The sequence below is a fragment of the Paramormyrops kingsleyae genome, chromosome 1, assembly GCF_048594095.1.
Source record: "Paramormyrops kingsleyae isolate MSU_618 chromosome 1, PKINGS_0.4, whole genome shotgun sequence".
Classification (NCBI taxonomy): Eukaryota; Metazoa; Chordata; class Actinopteri; order Osteoglossiformes; family Mormyridae; genus Paramormyrops; species Paramormyrops kingsleyae.
This window is the reverse complement of record NC_132797.1, coordinates 72218594-72239289: the sequence shown is the minus strand read 5'-3', so window position 1 is coordinate 72239289 and position 20696 is coordinate 72218594. Positions and strand designations below refer to the sequence as shown.

The 20696-nt window shown below is 49.4% G+C and overlaps 1 protein-coding gene across 1 annotated transcript in view; it reads right to left on the bottom strand.

Annotated features, from left to right (window-relative positions):
- The window catches only part of LOC111852268 (NALCN channel auxiliary factor 1-like), a 51754-nt gene extending 35402 nt beyond the window's left edge, over positions 1 to 16352 (bottom strand). Inside the window, exon 1 of the mRNA XM_023828002.2 lies at positions 14517 to 16352. Coding sequence (XP_023683770.2) covers positions 14517 to 15188 — 672 coding nt within the window. The 5' untranslated portion in view covers positions 15189 to 16352. The remainder of the gene's footprint in view (positions 1 to 14516) is intronic.
- Positions 16353 to 20696: the final 4344 nt, after the last annotated feature.

Sequence of the window (20696 nt, the reverse complement as noted above, 5' to 3'; positions counted from 1 at the left end):
GCCGGGCCACAGCCGGACCTTGGAGAAGAAGGTCAGCGTCCCTGCCAACGTGTGATGGCCATGTGGACCCCTTGGGCCCGGTCCAGACCACCTTCCTTCCCAGGCCAGGTGGCAGCAGTGCGAGTAGGCAGACCACCACTATGAGTCACGATGTGTTTGGTCTGCAAGAGGTCACAGCTCAAGGATGGCTATTAGAAAGGAATTAAAATCTCAGACGATCAGGAGACCGTCAGCTAAGACGATCAACATAATGTTATTGTTACACAGTGTTAGGATCAGAAATCAAGATTTAGTTAGTCTGATTCAATCAATCGGGGTTTGCCGGTTATAGAGCACGGCTATAGTGATATTTTGCAGGAGGAATTGAAAATCAGGGACAAAAACTAGTAACTAATAAAAAACCTGAAAAAGAGTCCAGAATACAGAGTCAGACTGAGGGAATGGCAGTATTCTGAAATCATGTCACGAAGGAAGCAGGGCTCGCTCTGGAGGAGCCTGGGGAGACTGGCCACATGATCACAGGGTTGAACGCAGAGTGCGGAGTGTTCTGGCAAGGCAGCTGGAGGGGCCATCAGACTTTCATCACCTCAGAAAAAGCAGGCTTCAAAGCCACGGCATTCAGCTCCACTCCAAAACCAAGTACTCCAAAGGTGGGCTGAATCCATTTCACCCTGGGGGGGGGGTTCCCCTCTTGTCTTTATTCTTGGGGGGCATCAGCCACTGCAGAGGGAATTGGCCCAAAATCAGCAAGCCTCCATTTCCTGAGAGGGCAGGCCGGAGTTCAACCTGAGCTCACAGCTGAGTGATTTCATGTAGAAGTCCGACCGGCTCCCCAGCTTCTCCGCTCGGTCCCCCTTCCCAGTACCTGCGCCTCGATCACGCTCGGCAGATCCACGTGTCACTATTAAAAATAGCCGGAGCATTAAATACTTCTTGCGGCAGAGATTTGCACCGAAATCTCCAGAGAGTGTGGATCAGCCCCCATTAATGTGACTGTGGCTGTCTGCGGGGTGAGATTCTTGCTGCTAACGGTACTTAAGGATGTGTGATGGGCGATGTACTGGGCAAGGTAAAAAGGCAGGAAGGGCCTTCACCCAGGACAGGAAGTGCCTTCACCCAGGACAGGAAGTGCCTCACCCAGGACAGGAAGTGACTTCACCCAGGACAGGAAGTGCCTTCACCCAGGACAGGAAGTGCCTGGTTCACATTGACCATTTCCTGCTATCATGCAAAGCTACTCTGCGTCATTCTCTTTCACATTTTCCCAGGAACTCTCGCATATATCAAGCAGATTATGTTTTTGTTTGGGAGCAATTATTTATAATATTATTTCTTATGGTGGCCTTACTGGGACAGTGGTGGCCTAATGTTTATGGAAGTATGCTGATGATTGGAAGGTTGCTGGTTTGAATCCCCCACTGCTGTGTCACATATGAGTTAAATACAGAGGATACATTTTGTTGTGTTGTGGTATGTCAACAATGACACTTTCACTTTAACTGAGAATTTGCTCCCCGAACCATTCAAACAGCTTGAGTTTAACAAGCAAGTCATGCTGTGGAAAACTTCCTCACCAGGACTAGCTATGAGTCAACAAAGTGCCTCTCACGTGACTTATAAATTGGATGCCAATCACAACCGACTTGCACAGCTGCCCCTAGTGGCCAAAGATGGCCCCGTTCCTCAGACACGTCCCACGTTGATCAAAGCTAGGATCTTCACCTCCAGCACATCGGCCTGTCAGGACCGTCAGAAGCCCGACGGTGCGGCTTCAGACAGCTGGCCATCTTACTGCCGCACATTGTGACTGACAGCTAACCAGACCCTTGCTGGTACCAGCAGAGGTGTGAGCTCTCCACCCAGTCTGCCTGTTCCGCTGTCACAGCTCAGCGGTTATGGGACACAGAGAGTGACACGCTTGTTTACCGCAGAATCAAGCGAAGGCAGGCCAGCCTTGGCTTAGACTCCACATTACACCTCCCCTGCCTGTAATTACCCCTGAAACCCCAGTGTGAGCCTGTAAATTATCACAGCGTTTGTCAGCCAAACACTTTTTATCCAAAGTGACTCACACGGTTTACAATTGCAGGTTTCTGGATTCCCCTTGTCCTCCAAGTGGCACCTGCTAAATGAGTGATGTCAGGATTCTTGGTCACATGACCAGAAGTCCAGCCCAGGGTCAGTCAGCCATACCTCTAACAGGTAATGAGCTCTTTTTATTTTTGCCGATTTCCCTGACATGCTGCGTGAGTGTTTCATGCCACCGTCTCCTTCTGATGTAGAAACAACAAAAGAATCATCTCGTTGCATTATGTTCCTCCACCCCCACCCCGAGCAAAGCTAAACACAGCACTTTTATCATCTGTTTCGTTCGTCCTTCACGAGAGCCCATGGACAGAAAGCCCACATAAAGGCATCCCCTGTTTGTTTATAAGACAGAAAAGATGTAATACCTCAGGAAACACACCCGCTGACTAATCGCTGGCGCAGTCGCCGCTGCTCTCAGAAGTGGAATGCATTTCACACTTATTACACGTTAGATGTAGTCATACGTGGGACGGATGAGAGAGTGGCCGTGCATCACCACAGTTTCCTTTATCTCACTGGCTCTTCAACTTCCTGTGAGTTTCCACTGCATAGTGACAGCTCCTCACTATTCAGGGTAAACTAGGACATTACCGCAGTAGCTAACAGCACTCAGGCAGAGTAGGATGGGCTGGGCTCAGGACCACCAGGACAACCACAAACCACAAACCACAAGCGGAGAAGAGCTGATGGAAGGATGCCGTGAGCGGCTTTCAGGGGCTAGGAGGATCGGGGGCCTTCAAATGGCATCCATCATACCTGACGGTATGAATGGATGACTGATAAATTACCATCACTATTACTGATGTCATTTATTAGTGATCATTTTTGTGGTATTATGTATTTCTATGTGGAAAATGCATATGTAGAAGTTGAAATCCTGATAAATAGTCTTAGCTAAGCTGTAAATAAATAAATAAATAAAATGGTGTGCCCATGTCTGGGTTACGTTCTGTCTAGTAGGATGTTAGAACATTTCAACACTAATCAAACATCATGTATACTGCATACAACCCTATACAGTATATTGAACCTATGCTGTACCTGTACTGCATACAAATCAAGATTCTTTACACTAATAGAGTATATTGTACTACTGTACACTGCACTGTAGTTAAACTGATAAGTGATTCTTGTACACTGCATCACCCTGAAAGTGAGAGTGAGTGCACATTAAAATAACCATTAAAAAGTAAGGCAAATACATAAATGTGTAACACAGACGTTTGTTATCGCTATGAAGCATTATTGGTAACTTTGGTTAGATTACCTTTGTACATTATACCGATGGTTAGTGAAATCGCTTTGTTTGCATCAGCTACATATGATGCACTAGACCTGCCGTGTTCCACTCCGATCTGGATTTTTACACATGTGACACCTCAGGCATATATGTGATGAGATGTTGTGTTGAAGGACGTTACATGTGAAAGGATCCCCCTCGACACCTTCCTCCAGTTCCCAAGATCACTGGCCACATCACACTCGCTGATAATGCAGTCGCCATGGTGACATGTCCCCCACCCCCCAGCCCTCTGTGTTAATGTCCTCCATTAATGCTCATGGCCTGTGTTGAATCTCCGTGCCAGTGCTCGGTGTCAAATCTCTGTGTTGATGCTCATTCACTGTATTAAATCTCTGTGTTGATGCTCTGTGTCACTACCCGTGTCCTGTGTTGAAACTGTTAAATCACTGTGTTGATACTGTATCGCTGCCTGTGCCCTGTGCTGAGTATGTGTTAAATCCCTGCTGATGTTCATGCCCTAGGTTGAATCTGTGTTGATGCCTGTGCCCTGTATTTAATCTCTGTGTCAATGCTTGTGCCCTGTGTTGAATCTCTGTGTCACTGCTCGCCCATGCTGATGGTTAAATTCCACCATGTGCCAGTGATCCATCTCAATGAGAAGATCTCACATGTCCCTGCCCAGGAGGCAGCTTCACTGCATTAACACCTGAAGCGCTGGCACACCGGTCCCCGTCGCTCAGTCGGTGACAAGCTGGGACAGAGCCCAAGGCCGCCAGCTGCACAGGGCATTCACACAGCACTTCGCCGCCCCCTGCGAGGACCGCCACCATGAGGCACGCTGTCATCACAGCGCGGCTGGCATCTGGAGAATTGTTCTGCATTTTGTGATTGTGATTTAATCTGCTTTTGCATGCCTGTGGCCGCTGCTCTCCGCTGCTGGCCACTGACACAGATTTTAGTATGATTTTGGAGACAGTCTGCTGTGTTTCTGCCAAAGGCTGATTTAAAAATAATTTCAGATTTGCACTTTGTTCATACACTATTTCTGATGCTGCAGATACTTCCTGCACGTCAACGCAAACGTTTTTTCTGTGTCATGGATTTTTATGAGGCATATATTGACATCTTATTAGTGCTCTTTGTATTAATATATATTAACGTGGCTTTTTGCAGTTCCAATGCACAAACTGACCATCATTCCTCTGAATCTATTTCGACATTTGTGAAACATGACCTTGATGAGAAGAAAGGAAGAAAAAGAGAAAGGGATGACAAAAGAGACAAAGAGCGGGAGGGAGGAAGGATGAGGGAGGCAGACAGAGGAAGATGAGGGTGGCAGAGAGAGGAAGGTAAGGGGGGGTATAGAGTAGGAAAACAGAGAGGGGGATGAGGGAGGGAGAGGGGAGGATGAGGGAAGGAGAGAGAAAGGGAGAAAGGAGGATGTGGGAAGGAGAGAGGGAGGGAGAGGAGGATAAGGGAAGGAGAGAGGGAGGCAAAGATGAGAATTAGAGAAAAAGAGAGGGAGGGAAAGAAGAGTACGAGGGAGGGAGAGAGAGGAGGATGAGGGGGTGAGAGGTGGAGAGCGAGAAGGATTAGGGAGAGAGGAAGAGAGGAGGATGAGGAAAGGAGGAAGAGAGGAGGATGAGGAAGGGAGAGGAGAACGGGATTACAGATAGGAGGGACTTTGTCTGCTGCACTCGAGGCCCCTTTACTGGTCTCTTTACTGGCAATTCCATCCTTCCTGTGCATCTCCTCTGCTGCCCATCCTGACCACGCTGCTCCCTGCTGAATTTCACACAGACGTGGGCAGTCAGGACCAACTCCTGTGCATACAATATGCAAACTAGACTGTATAGAGAGCAACACAGCTCTTTAGTGTGCCTCTAACATGGTGAGGGAGAGCTTACTGCGTTGTAATGTCTCAGGTTACCTCTCCATTCTGAAAAAGCAGCTTCCTTTCTATTCATCAAGCACACGGGGGCCGGCACAGTCGCAAGAGCGGCCCCCCAGAGAAACAAGAGTGACAGTCAGCAAGTGAAGCATACACAACCTCATAATTCACATACATTCATATGTTAATTAAAATGGCCATTCCTATTCTGAATTCCTGACTACCATCCTGCTTAAAGATCCAGTTTGCTCTGAAAATGTCAAAAAGAAAAATTCACAATACACAGCAGCATATGTGAAGCTTGAACAGTATGCAATTTTTCATACTGTCACACCAGCCAGACGTGATACCACGGTATACAGTATTTTGACAGCATTTCAAAAGCAATTGTATTTTTCAAGATACTTTGAAAACTTGTGTGCCCCGTAACATAAACACCCCCCGCCCCCCCCCCCCCCCCAAGCTCGGTTAATATGGATTTCAAAATACTGCGGTGTACTCAAAATACTGCACTATACTACTATACTACATTACCGTAATACCACCCAAGCCGATGTGAGCCACACATATTCTGTGCGTGTATAAGCATGAAGTTTACAAGCACAAAAACAGCAGATAACAATCTCCTTCATTAGGGCTCTGTGTCCTATCTGCTCCTCTCCATGCCCCCCCCCGCCCCCCCCACCATCACCATTAGCCGCCTGTCGAGCGGAAGCTGGGTACATAGCAGGCCGGCTAAGTGCCCAGTCGCGGAGACGTTTCGGAGACGGGTGAAGATCTTAATTGGAGGTTCATGAAAATACGAATGCTGAAATAGCGAGGCTGAATGGACGGCATTCTTTCTTGAGTGCAAACACAAGTATGTGTACGAGACTCTGCCCTGTTTGGCGTTTATTTGTTTATACTAATTCCGGCAGTGTGGCAGACACCCCTGACAAACATGAATGCTGAAGTGACGTTCCTGAACCTCTGGGGATCGCTGACCGATTACCATCTGACAACGACTCCTGAATTTCCTGTTGCCAGCATAAGGGCAGCCGAAATATCCTGGAAACAACAGCAAGAGACAGACGACAGGCATAAAACTCATGCACATTTGTTGATGACTGATCTGGATGGTGACTCTGAGCCTACCCACAATGCACCTGTGTGCTCATTGGGACAAACAGCCCCCGGTTTATGAGATGATCCAATTCCTTCCTGTGTCTTTCCAGCCTGAAACTGTAAAGTCATGTTTCCTGATATGTCTCTGGAGTCCAGCTTTGGTTTGTCACTAGGTCCCTCTCGGTCATTTTTTAATGGTATCGTCCCTTGAATACGGAAATGAGCCGGATATCTGGTTCATGTATTTACCCAAACAGCTACACAGAGCATGTGATCTTGCATTTAAGGGGGAGACTGGTATCGGAGGGGTGGTAGGAGAAGAATGAAATGGGTGCATGCGGCGGAGAGCTGTTTGGGAGGCGGAGCTCTAACATGTCACATGACTGCCGTTCTCAGGAGGCTGTCTGAGCAGGAGCTAAACTGCCCTACATACAAAGGGACCCGTAAAGAAGGGAGAGTTCCTGCTGGGGGGGGGGGGGGCATCTGCATATTTGCTGCTACAGTATAACTCCTGCTGTATAACTCAACAGGAAGCTCAGTGTCAGATCAGATCAGGAGCATAAAAAAGCAAATAACAACAGGACTGTGTGTGTGTGTGTGTGTGTGTGTGTCTATGTGTGTGTGTGTGTCTGTGTGTGTGTGTGTGTCTATGTGTGTGTGTGTGTGTGTGTGTGTGTCTATGTGTGTGTGTGTGTTGTCAGCTTTAGCTGCCCCCCCCCAAAAAAAAGCAGCTTAGGACTCCGGATACAGGAACAGTGAATAAAACAAGCTGCCTGACGTAGCGTGGCTGACAGGCGTGACAGCATTACGAGTCAGGCATCCATCAGAGGCACCCGTGATCGCAGTCCCCGAGGACCCAGCTCACTGCAGCCTCATTTCAGGCCCCGGAGGCCCCTGCTTCTCTTCACCCCCCCCCCCCCCACCTAGCTCCCCTGCCACGTTCCTGTTTGGGTACTGGGTTACCTCTCCTCTTTCAGCCCTGCCCCTGCACCTTCTCACTAAAGGCACTAAAGTGAGCTAACATGCACGAGGACCCACGTGTGAAGCTGGTAAAGTGAGGTAATATGCACGAGGACCCACGTGTGAAGCTGGTAAAGTGAGCTAATATGCACGAGGACCCACGTGTGAAACTGGTAAAGTGAGATAACATGCACGAGGACCCACGTGTGAAACTGGCAAAGTGAGCTAACATGCACGAGGACCCACGTGTGAAACTGGCAAAGTGAGCTAACATGCACGAGGACCCACGTGTGAAACTGGCAAAGTGAGCTAACATGCACGAGGACCCACGTGTGAAACTGGCAAAGTTAGCTAACATGCACGAGAACCCACGTGTGAAACTGGCAAAGTGAGCTAACATGCACGAGGACCCACGTGTGAAACTGGCAAAGTGAGCTAACATGCACGAGGACCCACGTGTGAAACTGGCGAAGTGAGCTAATATGCACGAGGACCCACGTGTGAAACTGGCAAAGTGAGCTAACATGCACGAGGACCCACGTGTGAAACTGGCAAAGTGAGCTAACATGCACGAGGACCCACATGTGAAACTGGTAAAGTGAGCTAACATGCACGAGGACCCACGTGTAAAGCTGGGAAAGTGAGCTAATATGCACGAGGACCCACGTGTGAAACTGGTAAGATGGGGAGGACCAAGATGTGAAGCTGGTAAAGTGTGCTCACATGTATAAGGACTGTCTATAGGTGACTGGCTGTCCCTGGCGTCTCATCTGCGTGCTACACGAGATCTGAAGCAGCCAGAGCCCCAGAGGCTTATGGGAGACAGAGCGAGTCCCTGCCTCCCTGCCAGGTCAGGACAAAAGAGCATGGTCGTGTCATCCTGTGGACAGGAGTTGGGTAATTCAGGTCCAGAGAGTAAAAGTCCAGACCAAGATCGTGTTTCAACCAACCAGTTGAACATAAAGTCACAGAGTACTCAACTGATTGGTTGAAACAAAATCCCAGTCTGGACTTTTACTTTCTGGATCTGAATTACCAAACTCTGATCATGTGCATGGGATTTGTCAATCCAAAACATCAACAAGGCACAGGCGACACCTGTGACGCTCTAGATTTGAGAAAGATGCAGCCCTATGTCTGTCTGAGGCTGGCATGATCTACGGAGGTCATGTGACTCACAAAACAGGAAGACAGTCCTCATAAAAAGACTCCTGCAGAGACCCTCCTCTGCCAATTGGCAAGTGCGTAATTCTTCTTGCAGGAATTGGTTAAGAGTATATTTTTATATAAATCACACATTTATTTCCCATCCCTTTCTTTTTTAAGTGTCTCAGTGGAGGAATTGTGCTGTTCTCTCGATTCACTGGGATTCACTCACTCTCGCCAAACACAGGAAGTGGAAACACCGGATGCATTTGTGCCCAGATTTGGCCGGGACAGCAGGGGATCGCCGAGGGAAGCCCCCAGCGTATTACAGGGGTCATGAAACGGCCGGCTGAGGGTATCAGATCTGCAGCGAGTGTGTGACCTGGGCTTTAATCCTCAGTGTTGACTCTGCACAGCAAAAAGCAGCGGATCAGCGGCCGATCACAACATCAGCTCTATAACGGGCAGCTGCGCATCCGGCAGCCTCTCAGAATTAAAGAAACAGCCTCTGTGATCATTGTACACCCACGGATGGGGGGTCACAGGGAGGGGGCTGGACGCGAAAGACGGGGGGACACAGAGAAAGAGAAGGAGAGAGAGAGAGAGAGAGAGCTTATCATTCACGCTGCCGTCGCCATGACAATATCAACCAGGAGACACATCTGGTCACCAATCATGCAGAATCCCCCCACCCATCAGATACACACACACACACACACACACACACACACACACACACATGCATCTGAGAGGCTCCTCTGCACAACAGTAGCCTGCAGCCATGCTGACTGACGCAGAACGCTAAATGATCTATTTACTCTGAGATACTCCAGACTTAGCCTGGGGTGGGGGGGGTGGGGGGAGGAAGGTACAGGTGCAGCCTCTCCCCAGCCCACGACCTCCACCCGACCAGGACTCCAAGCTGACACACCGACACAGCAACTCCAGGGCTTGGATTTCATCAACATGCTGGGTGTCACAGCTCCCCCCCCTCCCCCTAACCCCCGCCACGCCCACTTGGGGCTCCCAGACGTCCCAGCTGGGACGGGACGTCAGCACAGACACCATGCTCAATGGCACCGTTATGAAACCAGCCATAATTAGGATCTCCATAACAACACAGGCAGGCACGCTCCACAGCACCCCCCCATCACCACAGCACCCCCCAAACACAGACATTCACACTGAAACTCTGGCTCTGATTTGGCTACCCCTCGGCTCCTGGCTTGCCATCCTCCAAGGTCCCGTACCTCGTATGTCTTCATGTGTGAATGTGTCCCCGTGTGGTGACATGTGTCCAAATGTGAGGCCCCATCCAGGCTGTGTGAGGCCCAATCTCCAGGCTGTGTGAAACCTGATCTAGGCTGCATGTGACCTGATCCAGGCTGTGTGAAACCTGATCCAGGCTGTGTGAAACCTGATCTAGGCTGCATGAGACCTGATCCAGGCTGTGTGAAACCTGACCCAGGCTGTGTGAGGCCTGATCTCCAGGCTTTCTTGTCATAATACATATTAATAAATTACCTGGAACAATTTTCCTGGACTATGGAGAGAAGCTCATCTTCTTCCTCGTGTGAAATCAAACAAAGGTATTACTGTCAGTGGAAATTCAGTAAATCCTACATCGAAAAGTAGGATATAGGGTGTCTTCATCCCTGCAGTTTGCACTCTGTCCACATACCTCAAAGACATGGATATTCTGGGGCATTAATTACTGTGATCCTGTGTCGCATGTCCTAAGCAGGACTCCCTCTGTTGTGTTTTCTGCAGATGGGTCCCCTGGCTTTGAATACTGACCTGGCTGCTGGTCACCCCAGGGAGGTTTTTCTCAGGCCTGTTCTGGAAGCCTACAAGGCCACACCTCCCTGGACAAGCAGGAAACGGGTGAGTCAGACCTGGGAGTCAGCTGGGTGAGGCATTCCCTCCTTCTCCCCCCACAAATCTGCCGGATGCTAATGGACGACTTCCCTGGCCCGGGTTCCTGATATTCTGATTGTCGCGGAAACGGCAGAGATGAACACGCCATTTCGGAAGCTGGGAAATGTGTAGGCATAGGTCATACTTGCCAAACCTAGCTGGATTCATGAAATCATTCCTTAAGAAAGAATATGCCTGAGTCACAAGGCAAAAATGCAAGATTTAGCATAGTAGTCTTGTCAATTATATGCATGAACAACATTTATCATGATAGATTTTGGGTATCACATATTCACACACAGTTTTTGTGGAATTGTCATTCTGTGATGGTGCCTAATCCCTCCAGAACACCGCAGGAGTGACTGGACCCAGGGATGGTGAGGGACCAAAACTCAGATCCACAGGCTTCATGTATATTCATGAGCATCCTCATCCCACCCCTCAGTTTCAGCCAATGGGAAGGCAACCTCCTAGAAGGGCAAGGTCAACCAGACCAAGCTCCCAGGCCTTAAAGTACTTGTTCAGCACCAAGCCAGGCTGGGCTTCTGGGTAAGCAAATTAAATGAAGATGACAAGACCAGTGGCCATATTGCCAAGCCTCTAATCTCACTTGCAGAAGCGTGGAAACTGAAAGACAAGGTAGCGCATCGCTACCAAGACCAGGCCTGAGCACGTCTGCGGTCCCCTCTCCGGATCCTTCCTTCCGTTTCATCTCCACCCCTTTGACCCATCCGGATTGTTTATACTAAACGCCAAAGTGTCATTCCACCTTCTCTGCCTGACATCTCTTGGTTTCAAAGAACTAGGAATATTTCTAAAGATGCAAGATATATTGGTTAACATATCAATATCAGCCAATATTTGTTAAAAGTCAAGATAACCGTATTGGTCCGATGTGTTAGCCTTGGCTGATGTTGCCAAACATTATTTAGACTGTATCCATACACAAAGTTAGCAGCGCCAGAGCTAAAGACACAACTACTGCAATAATTGAGATGATAGCATTAGACAATCATTGTCCATAGTTGAGGATGTGGGATTTCATCAGTTCTTTTACCATTTAAAGGTACGGCTGCTACTTTCAATCTGAGGAACTAAGCCACAGCTCCTCTTGGGACCCCGACGATAAAAATTTGGCAAGTGGGGGGTGGGGGGATCGATCATGCGGTCCGAAAGTGCAGGACAAATCGTGCCCCATGTCCCATTATTTCACAATACTGGATGATCCTCTGAAATATGAGGTGGGCGGAGTCTCTGCTTCTGCGACATCTCAGCGCTGGCTGGAGACCAGTTTTTAATTCATTATTAAATGAGCCCAGATGATCGATCTCGAGTCTTCCACAGAACAAAAAGTCCATGTCAAGTCATTCCGCTAATCAGCACCAGCAAGGTTCATCGCTTGCCCCCCCCAGCACACTTGGCATGTGGCCCAGAGGTTAACCGGTTATCGGTATTGGTGATATTATACAAAAATATATTGACAATTGGTACCAGTCAAAATTTCCACATCAGTACGCCACTTCCATGTCCGCTACCCTGCCCGATGTCTTACGCCTGATCGGACGGAAATCGACAGGCAGAGACCAGATCAATAGGCAGCTGAACAAAACTGGATTCAAAGAGGTCAATATGCAGCTAGTTATAAACTGAAGCATATGGATTCAGTGTCGCTGCAGGAGACGTGGCGTCGCAGTCTGTGATGATCACCGGCAGGCAGAGCACCACATAATCCGCATTGATTCACCAGGCATTAAACTAAAAAGCGGCGGCGACTTGGCCGTTCAGCGGGGAGTCAGAGCCCGCTGTCAGTGGCGAACGCCGGGTCTCCGCGGGTCTCAGGCAGGACCCCCGGTGTCCCACTCAGGGACTCTCGTACCCACATTACCGTGCCTGGGCTTGAGGGGATGATCATCCAGGAGCGTCTGAGCCCCACCGCCAGCTTCAGGGGCAGCTTCATCCCCGAGGCCAGGACGCTAAGCCACCTTACCCCCACTCCCACCCCCCCTCTGGCACTGGTCACTTTCCCTTGCTATTATATATTTATTTATTGTTAGTTCCACTCCATAAACACACACTGTTCTGTGTCTTGCACTTTAAGTATTGCGCCCCCCCCCCCCCCCACCCATCAGTGCTGTTGTATATTGCACAGTGGTCCTGGGGGGTGGGGGTGCTATTTCTTGCCACTGCATATCTGAAAATGGAGGGTACAAGGATAAAGCTGCCTGCACCTTGATCATCAGTGTGTGTGTGGGGTTGGGGGGGCGGGGGGGGAGGGAGACCCCTTGCAGATTTGCCGACAGGTTCCAACGTGCCCCGCTTTTCACGCCGAGCTCCGAATCCGTCAGGCTCCGGCACGCTGGAGCGTGTTAAAGCGCTTCGAGTGTCATAATTACAACCGCAAACAGACACGCTCCCACGCTCACTGACCGAGGGCTTCCGAAACACAGGATGTCACGCGGGACCCTGGCTGCCGGAGACGCCTGCGGCTCGGGGCTGACACAGGATTTACAGCCCCCACTGTACACCGTGATTACGCCCACCAGCCCCACCCCGCCACTACCACTGTGACATGCGTGATTGGCAGGTTGAACAGCCTGCGTTCCATCGAGTTTCTCACTGTGAAGGGATGCATTTCATTACGCTACCTGACGCACGGACCTCCTGTGTTGACAAAGGCAGCTATTCGGCCACAATGAAGACGGTTGGCGAACCCATGCTCACCTGACGTGCACATGCACCGGCGCAGCATGCATGCGATGCAGCAGGTTTCTTGCGCAGCGTGGTGGGAGGGATGCAACTCCCCTCAAGCCTTGGTCCTTATAAAAGCTAAACGTGACAGCCAAGCCACCCCCCTCATCAATCCCACAATCCCACTCATGTCTTGCTCTACCTAGCTGGCTGGAGCACGCTACCCACAAGTCCTTTTACCCTGAGCATGTTCAGGTGTGTTCAGGGGCCTCAAACGCGAAGCTGGGGGTCTCACAGAGATCGGCCAAAAGGGGAAACGTTCACTACAATGAAACCGCATGGACCTTCACATTCTGCTTGAAGGTGATGGGGACTATCCAGGCTCTCTGATTGGACCACGTAGAAGGCTTCGTGCCGATTGGCTGATTCTTGTGTAACATCCTGTAATATCCATCTGCACTAAAATAAGAAAAAACACATTCAATTTTCACCGCACCGCTGCGACGCCTTGACACCGCGTGACGGCAATGCGACATCACATGTAACCCAATACCCCCGACCAGCTGCTTGCTGTTGATGTTGCGATTTCATGCCGATCGGCGTCTTTCTCAAGCGCAGGACACTGGGCGCTCTGTAATTAAGGACAGACTGTATGCCAGATTGATACAGGGCCCACTGCTGAGACACACACAACAGGTGATGTGGGAACACTGTCAAGACAGTGCTGAGCTCGCACAAGCCTACTGCAAACACAAGATGAATCCGCAACAAACAAACATCATACGAGGGCCCTGTTTACAGTTCACTGCACAAGTGTGCATTGACCTCTACACCGTTCTTAGCTGCTGCAAGTCTTCCAGTTCCGCTGCACTAATGGATATGCATTAAACAGTTGAAGCACCTGTGTTTTCCGTCCTTAAAGGGGAGTTTCAGAAGGCTGCAGCCGTCATGCAACAGATGCAGTGTAAGCGATACAGCAATATGCACATCGCAACAGGACTGCCAATGATGTCACTAAGTCCTACAAACATGGACGAGCTCATGAACAGGAAAGTATGGACATCACTGAGACTCGATCGTGTGCATCTGAGTTCAGCTGCATAGAAACCTGAACACACACGCAATCAGAGTGACCCACACACACACAGAACCACGTTCGACCACCTCAGAATGTCCCAAACACAGGCCAACCCCACATAAAAATTCTGAACAGCTAAATTTCTCCTTTGGGCCAATTCTGCCACCAGCTTTGCCTCCTAATGTGTTTTCCGCGGCCCAGACAAACACCCAGAGGAAGTCTCCGAAGCCGCCTGATGCATCCGAACACACAACCCGACGTAAATACGAAGAGGACATAGATGCACCTCCTGTTTACCCCGGGCTTACCTGTGCTTATCCTAATGAGAATCGGTTACCATGGCGACCGAGGGATGCGAGCCCACCTCACAAACCCTGAAAGATGCACAGTTTGGGTCCTACCTTGCATTCCTCCATGCATGTCCTCACTGAGTATACATCCGTTTCATATCTCTGAACCAGGAGTTCAAACTCTTCGTACTTCTCCTGAGCATGCTGGTCATGTCGCTGGTACGCCTGTACGCACCGGCTGCATCTTAATAGATCGCCTCCCATGACCGCGTCCAGGCTGCAGTTCAGCTCGTCCGGACTTGAAAACCCGTAAAGCAAATCCAAAAGAGAGTAGGAATTACAAAAAGAAAGGTAGAAATCGCTTAGGTTGAATTCAGCCTCGGATAGCGCCCTGCACACGGGCTCGGCGTCATCGAAAGTAAAGCAGTTTTTGGAGAAACTGTCTGGGTGACAAGTTTCGAGGCGCCACCAGCGCCTGGCTGAGTCGCCCAAAAAGGGAGCCTTTTCGTGCCTGCGGTGGCGGCTGCGCGGCGGCCGGTCTGCGGGGGACTGATCGCCCATGTCCGTGAGCGCCGCCTGCTCCGGGGTCCGACTCCGGGTCGCCTCGGCGCACAGCCACAAGTGATCAGAGAGCAGGACGGTCAAAAACAGCAGCGATGCGAGCGACAGGCGCCATTTCTGCGCTCTCTCCGAATCCGCGAATGGCTTCTCGTCCTCCCGGGGTGCGATCCAGATATTTAAGCCGTCATCTTGCTGCCGACACATGCAAGCACCCCTGGTCATATTTTGGGAAAGCGCAGCGCTGGCTGTCTCCGCCGTGGGGGGTCCTTCTCCCCAATATGCATTGACTTGACGATGGTCCTGCGCCGTTTTCCGCTTAAACCCTGGGGTGGACGCGGTCCCGGCTTCACTCTGCGTCGAGCCGCTCTTCCCATCCAATTAGTGCATTGAGGGAGATTAAGCCATGTGCTGACATAGCCCCGCTCGCCATGGCTCTCCGGAGGAGAAGCGAGTCCCCCGCAGCAGCATGCCGCCCTGCCCCGCTCTCTCCCGGGCTGCGATGTCCCCCCTCTCCTCGCCGACACACTCCTTATAAAAAGCCGGGGGTCTTTGCGGTTTCAGCCGGCGCACTGCCTCTTCCGTGTCTGGGCACAATGCCTTGTCTGTGCTCTCCCAGCAGCCACAGTCATCTTTGGTCCTGCGTTAAGTTGCCGCCATCTTCGTGTTGAAACACTTTTTTGGGTCATTTGCGTCATCCCCGGCGCGGAGAGCCGCTCCATCCTGGCGCAACGCAAACATATCGATGGGCGCCGATAGACCGGCTCCCGCACGCACGCTGCGAGAGACAACGGCGTAAAAACGGGCGATGGCAAGCGTGGTGGGCTTGGCGGAAAGCTCGGTGCTTTTGTCGGTGGAGACGAGTAGTTTTGGTGAGTTTATGCCGAGAAGAGAGCGCAGAACGTTTCCTCTTTTTGAGTGCAAATGTTCAGTTTCTAATGTGGCTGTATATTGACATCGGGTAACATCCAATCTAAAATCTATTCTGTTTAACGTGTTTTCTTGTAAAACAACGATGAGATAAAATTATGGTAAAATTACCCCGAAACGTTGCATTTGTCGTGATAATGTTATAAATAGGCACAAGAAAATGTGGAAACGCGGAGCCATAATTAGAGCTTGCAAATATTAATTTCCGTAAAACCATAAAATTGTATATATATATTTTTAAAGCGTCCGGCTCTGTCCACTGCGTCCTTTCAGCCTCCGCTATATTTGTATGCATAGGGACACGCGGACTGCGCTGAGCCCGGAGCCGCGGCTGCAGTGACACCCAGTGCTGCGCGGTTTGCGCCGCTGTTTGCGCCGCAGCACGTTTTCAGGATGCGCCGAAACGTGAGCCGAGCGGCTTGCATATCCCCCCTAACCTTGCTGGGGGACATTTGTCCTCCCTCACTGCCTTCCTGTCCATTAATCCCGTTTTTTTTTTTTTTTTTTGGGGGGGGGGGGGCGGGGTGCAGCGCATTACGTTGTTTGTATTTCCGCGGTTTGAAGATGCTTTTCCTCATCAAGGTTTCTTTTTAAAAGAATGAATGGGGGAAAACACTGCAGTTAGCAGGTCTATATTTCATATATACGACTGTATATATCAGAATATATAAGAATAATTATTCTCTCAAATTTTATGGAGACTTGGGTATATTTTCTACTGGTAACAGAGGTGATCCGATGACATGTATTCGGGAAAGGTGGGAATGCAATGGTGCCTCATGTCTCCATCTTTTAGATGTGTCATCTGCCACAGGGAAATATGACTTTGTAAAGAGGTGTTATGAAGGGAGAAATATAGTCAAAGAAAAATGTACACATTGCTTTAATCTGTCGAACCACTAATTGTGATTTAAAGAAGAAATTAGTTCTAAATAACGTCTATAGAATGTTATTAACATCAATCAAAAAGTGGGACAAGTTTAAACACGTGTTAAACGTGTTTCTGACATATCATGAGTCTGAAATCGCACGTAATTTACGTTCCCATTGATTTAACATCATTTTGTAATTAAAGTGGCTGACACAAATACATTTGGGTGTAAATTAATTTTGGGCAGCGTCAAATCGAGAGGTCACTGTCTAAATTAAGTTTCATTTTTTTTATGGAAATAGAAATCGCTGGTATTAGCCTGGAACTTTGTCGAGACGGTTTTGTCACCAGGGGCACAGTAAATGGGGTGTTCCAGACCCGCAAATGGGCTCTGCAGCATGCAGCACAAATTATGTTTTACAGCGTGGGGACCCAGCCCGAGCTTCGGTCATGTGACCCAGCCTCGTTACCCCGCCCCCTGCCTGTCACTCTACGTGTTCCCGTATTTCAGTGGCATAAACGGGTCATGTCTTGATAGAAATAGGAATATGAATAATGCAAGCAGCAGTGAGACAGCTCTGTGTACAGGTATCACTGCCGTTTACGAAAATGGACAAGGGACCCTAGGGCCTTTGCTCATGTACCCAGATTTAGTACACAGCTATACTCTTCGTCAGGGGCGTTGCTAGAGATTTTGGGCCCCATGAAAGCATATCATATTAGGGCCCCCAGTCCAAACCAATCCAGTTATTTTCCTAATTTTTTAGGGCCCCTGTCACTCAGGGGCCCTTGGAATCGTCCTAGCTTTCCTCCCCCTTACGGCACCCCTGCTCTTCGTAATACTTCAGAGTGCCGTCACTGCAAATAAGCCTTAGCTGCAAAATAATGAACTTTTAAAGAGGCTTTAAAAAAAGACAGAAAGAAAAAAACAACATAGGGCTCGATAAAATACTTCCTTGGCGTTTGTTCTCTCACCATCATCTATCCAAAAGTCAGAAGATCCTTTGGCCAGTATGTGACCTGGTATATTTTAATTAGAGTAACGTGATCAGGAGGCAGATTAATTTAGCTGCAGGTACAGCTCTGCGTCCTGTCTGGCTCTTGGCAAGACCATCTCGGTGTCTGCGACGTGCCTGCTGTCACCTGGGGTCCGCAGAGAGGAACGGTGCATCTTCACAATCCAGCAGTAAGTGCAGGATTTAAAGCAGAAGGGGCTACAGGTGATGCCTTAATAGCGGAGTTACAGGTACGGTTTAAATTCTGTATAGCAATGTCACAGCAGACCATGTGTCTGGTGGAACCTATTTATAACAAGCCCCCCCCCCTCCCAAGAATTCCCCAGAGATGACTAATGGACCCCGCAGACCCCAGTCGGACTTGTGAAATGCCCGGTGCTGAGCCGTGCACACATTTCCAGGGTGACCCTGTAAAGCCATAAAAGGTGCTAAGCTGGCGGCCAATCATGGCACACGCTTTTTCCTGGTGGCCACACCCCACTTCCTGTCACGCCGGCCTGAGGAGGGGCTGCTTTGGCAGCTGCGCACCTGGACAGGTGTCGTCTGGAGGCGTGGCCCTGCTCCCCCCCCCCCCACCCATCCCAGCCATATGGACCCTGTTGTTGCCCATGGTCATGCCTGGCCCCTCCCTCCCTTGACACCTGAGAGGTGGCTAATCAACAGCATATGGGATCTCTTTGGCCACAAGAGGCTTTTAATTAACAGCCTGGTGTGTCTCTGCCTGCTGGGAGAAGAGGACAGCTGACCCATGGCCACTTACTCACACGATGGCAGGCTCACTTACAGTTGGTATTGACTCACCCTGTAGTATAATCGCCGTTTTTGTCGGTCTTCTCCAGACAGTGAATCTCGGTGCCTCCATCCATTGTACACATGATCAGACCTGACTTCTTACCCTGTGTGGGAAGGACGGCGAGCTTGTTTCCGTCATGCGTTTGCTCTGTGGCCCAGTGGGCAGTTTCTTGGCCGTGTTCGGGGTTTGCATGTTCTCCCCGTCTCCTACTACAGTTCTGCTCCCCGCAGACATGTGTAGTTCAACACTGTGGTTACGTTGTGGTCATCTCAGGCTGCGTCCCAGCCTTGTGCTCTGTGTGGCCTGGGATAGGCTCCAGGTACCCACCCCCACCCCAACATGACTAGGATAAGTGGTTAAAAGATGGATGGATGGGTAGTTTGTGAGTAGGATTTCTTGTGCAAAGTCATATCCAACTACTGCAAAAATGACTGCAAACCCATGCAGGCGGATCGTTGTGTGATGGCCTCATTTAAGACACGGCCAGACGCCCCAGAACGGAGCATGTACAGAGCAGGAAGGCAGAATCTGCTTACGTCGGCCAGGTTGAACTGCGCAAAACTTACCAGCCTTCATTAATACGCAGTACTGAGAATGTGCTGTGACCATATATCACAGTACAGACTCATCTAGAGCCTGTTTAACTAACATGTATCATTTGGCACAGAAACATTAGTAATAAGACTGAAGTTATTTGCGTTGGGTTCATCTGGTAATTGAATGCGTCAGTACAGCGCACACTGCGCTTCCGTGATCCACTGTACTGCCCTACAAAGGCGAAATGCAGCAACTACACTGACACAGAAACTATACAAGGGCTTGAAAGTTTAACTGTCCACACGAATGAGTAGTTGTTAGGTAAATGATAGTGTACATCATCCTAACTGAGCAGTGCTGACCCAAGATATTTTTCACGAGATAAAACAGAGCCTAAGAGACCTTATGTAAAACTTTATTTACATAAAATACTCAGTCACAGCACTTTGCCTTTGTGCTTAATATATCACCCTTTTCCTCCACGTGTTGGTGGAGTAAGTCTTTCATAAATACAGGCGTTTAAATCTGGTTTACAGGTCTACAGGAAAAGGGATTATTTTGCAAGTACGGGCTGGATTCATTCTGCGTTCTGGAGTACATTCTGTCCTCTATGCGCAGCTGACTGGCTCGCTCTGCCAGTGCTAAAGGCATATGAAACATCCCCCCACTGGGAGAAGGGTTAAAATGACTTACAGGCATCTAGATGAGGTAGGTGAGGTCTAGCAGTCACAGGAAGAAGGTCCCAGAGACATCTTGACATGCACCAACATGGACGTTACTATGAAACAATTTTCATTACTAAGTTCTGTGGCTTACTGTTGCTGAGGTACTGTTTTCAATCGCCTGGAATTGTGTATGTCAGTTAAAGGCTGTACTGGTCCACTACGCAGGCTGTCAGCTGACCAAATGGTGCACTTTGTAGCCATGGAATGGATGTACCTGCATCTTAAGACCAATAGCTCAAGCCTGTCAGGTTCTGTCAGGTGCTGACAGCTCAGCAGCCCTACATGGCTTGATAAAGTCCAGCGAATTTCAGCAGCGTGGCAGCATCAGCTGGCCCAGAGCCTATTTGAGGAAAGAGTTTAGCACTGAGGTTACCCATTTCGCATAAAAGTATACGTTTATGAACGTGTACAGCAGTAAAAGCCTTTGTTCATGAAAGCATGTGTATGTGAGCCCAGGAGGTGTTCGCCAGAATTGAATCTGGGCCGATCAAAGGGTAATAATAGGTTTAAACGGGGGCAGGAAGTGGAGTTAGCAGGTCTGTGCTTGGCTGCCATTCCATGGATGAATTGAATTTGTGTTTTTGATGGTGCTGGCTGACACGGCGCTCTAGATTCCCTGCTCCAGTCAAGGAGGCTGTCCTACCTCTGCTGTCCTCAGCCTCGGCAGACAGACGTCATTACAGAGCATGATAACAAATGCGTGTGTGGAGGGGGGGGGGGGGCATCTACGGATTATATTTTGGGCACCAAATGTGATAAAAGCCACTTTTTTGGTAAAGAAGGGGAAGGGAAACTCATTTTTATAAAGAAATATGTTACTGCAATCAAACTAAAAATGCCAAGAGTCTCATATTTTGTTTG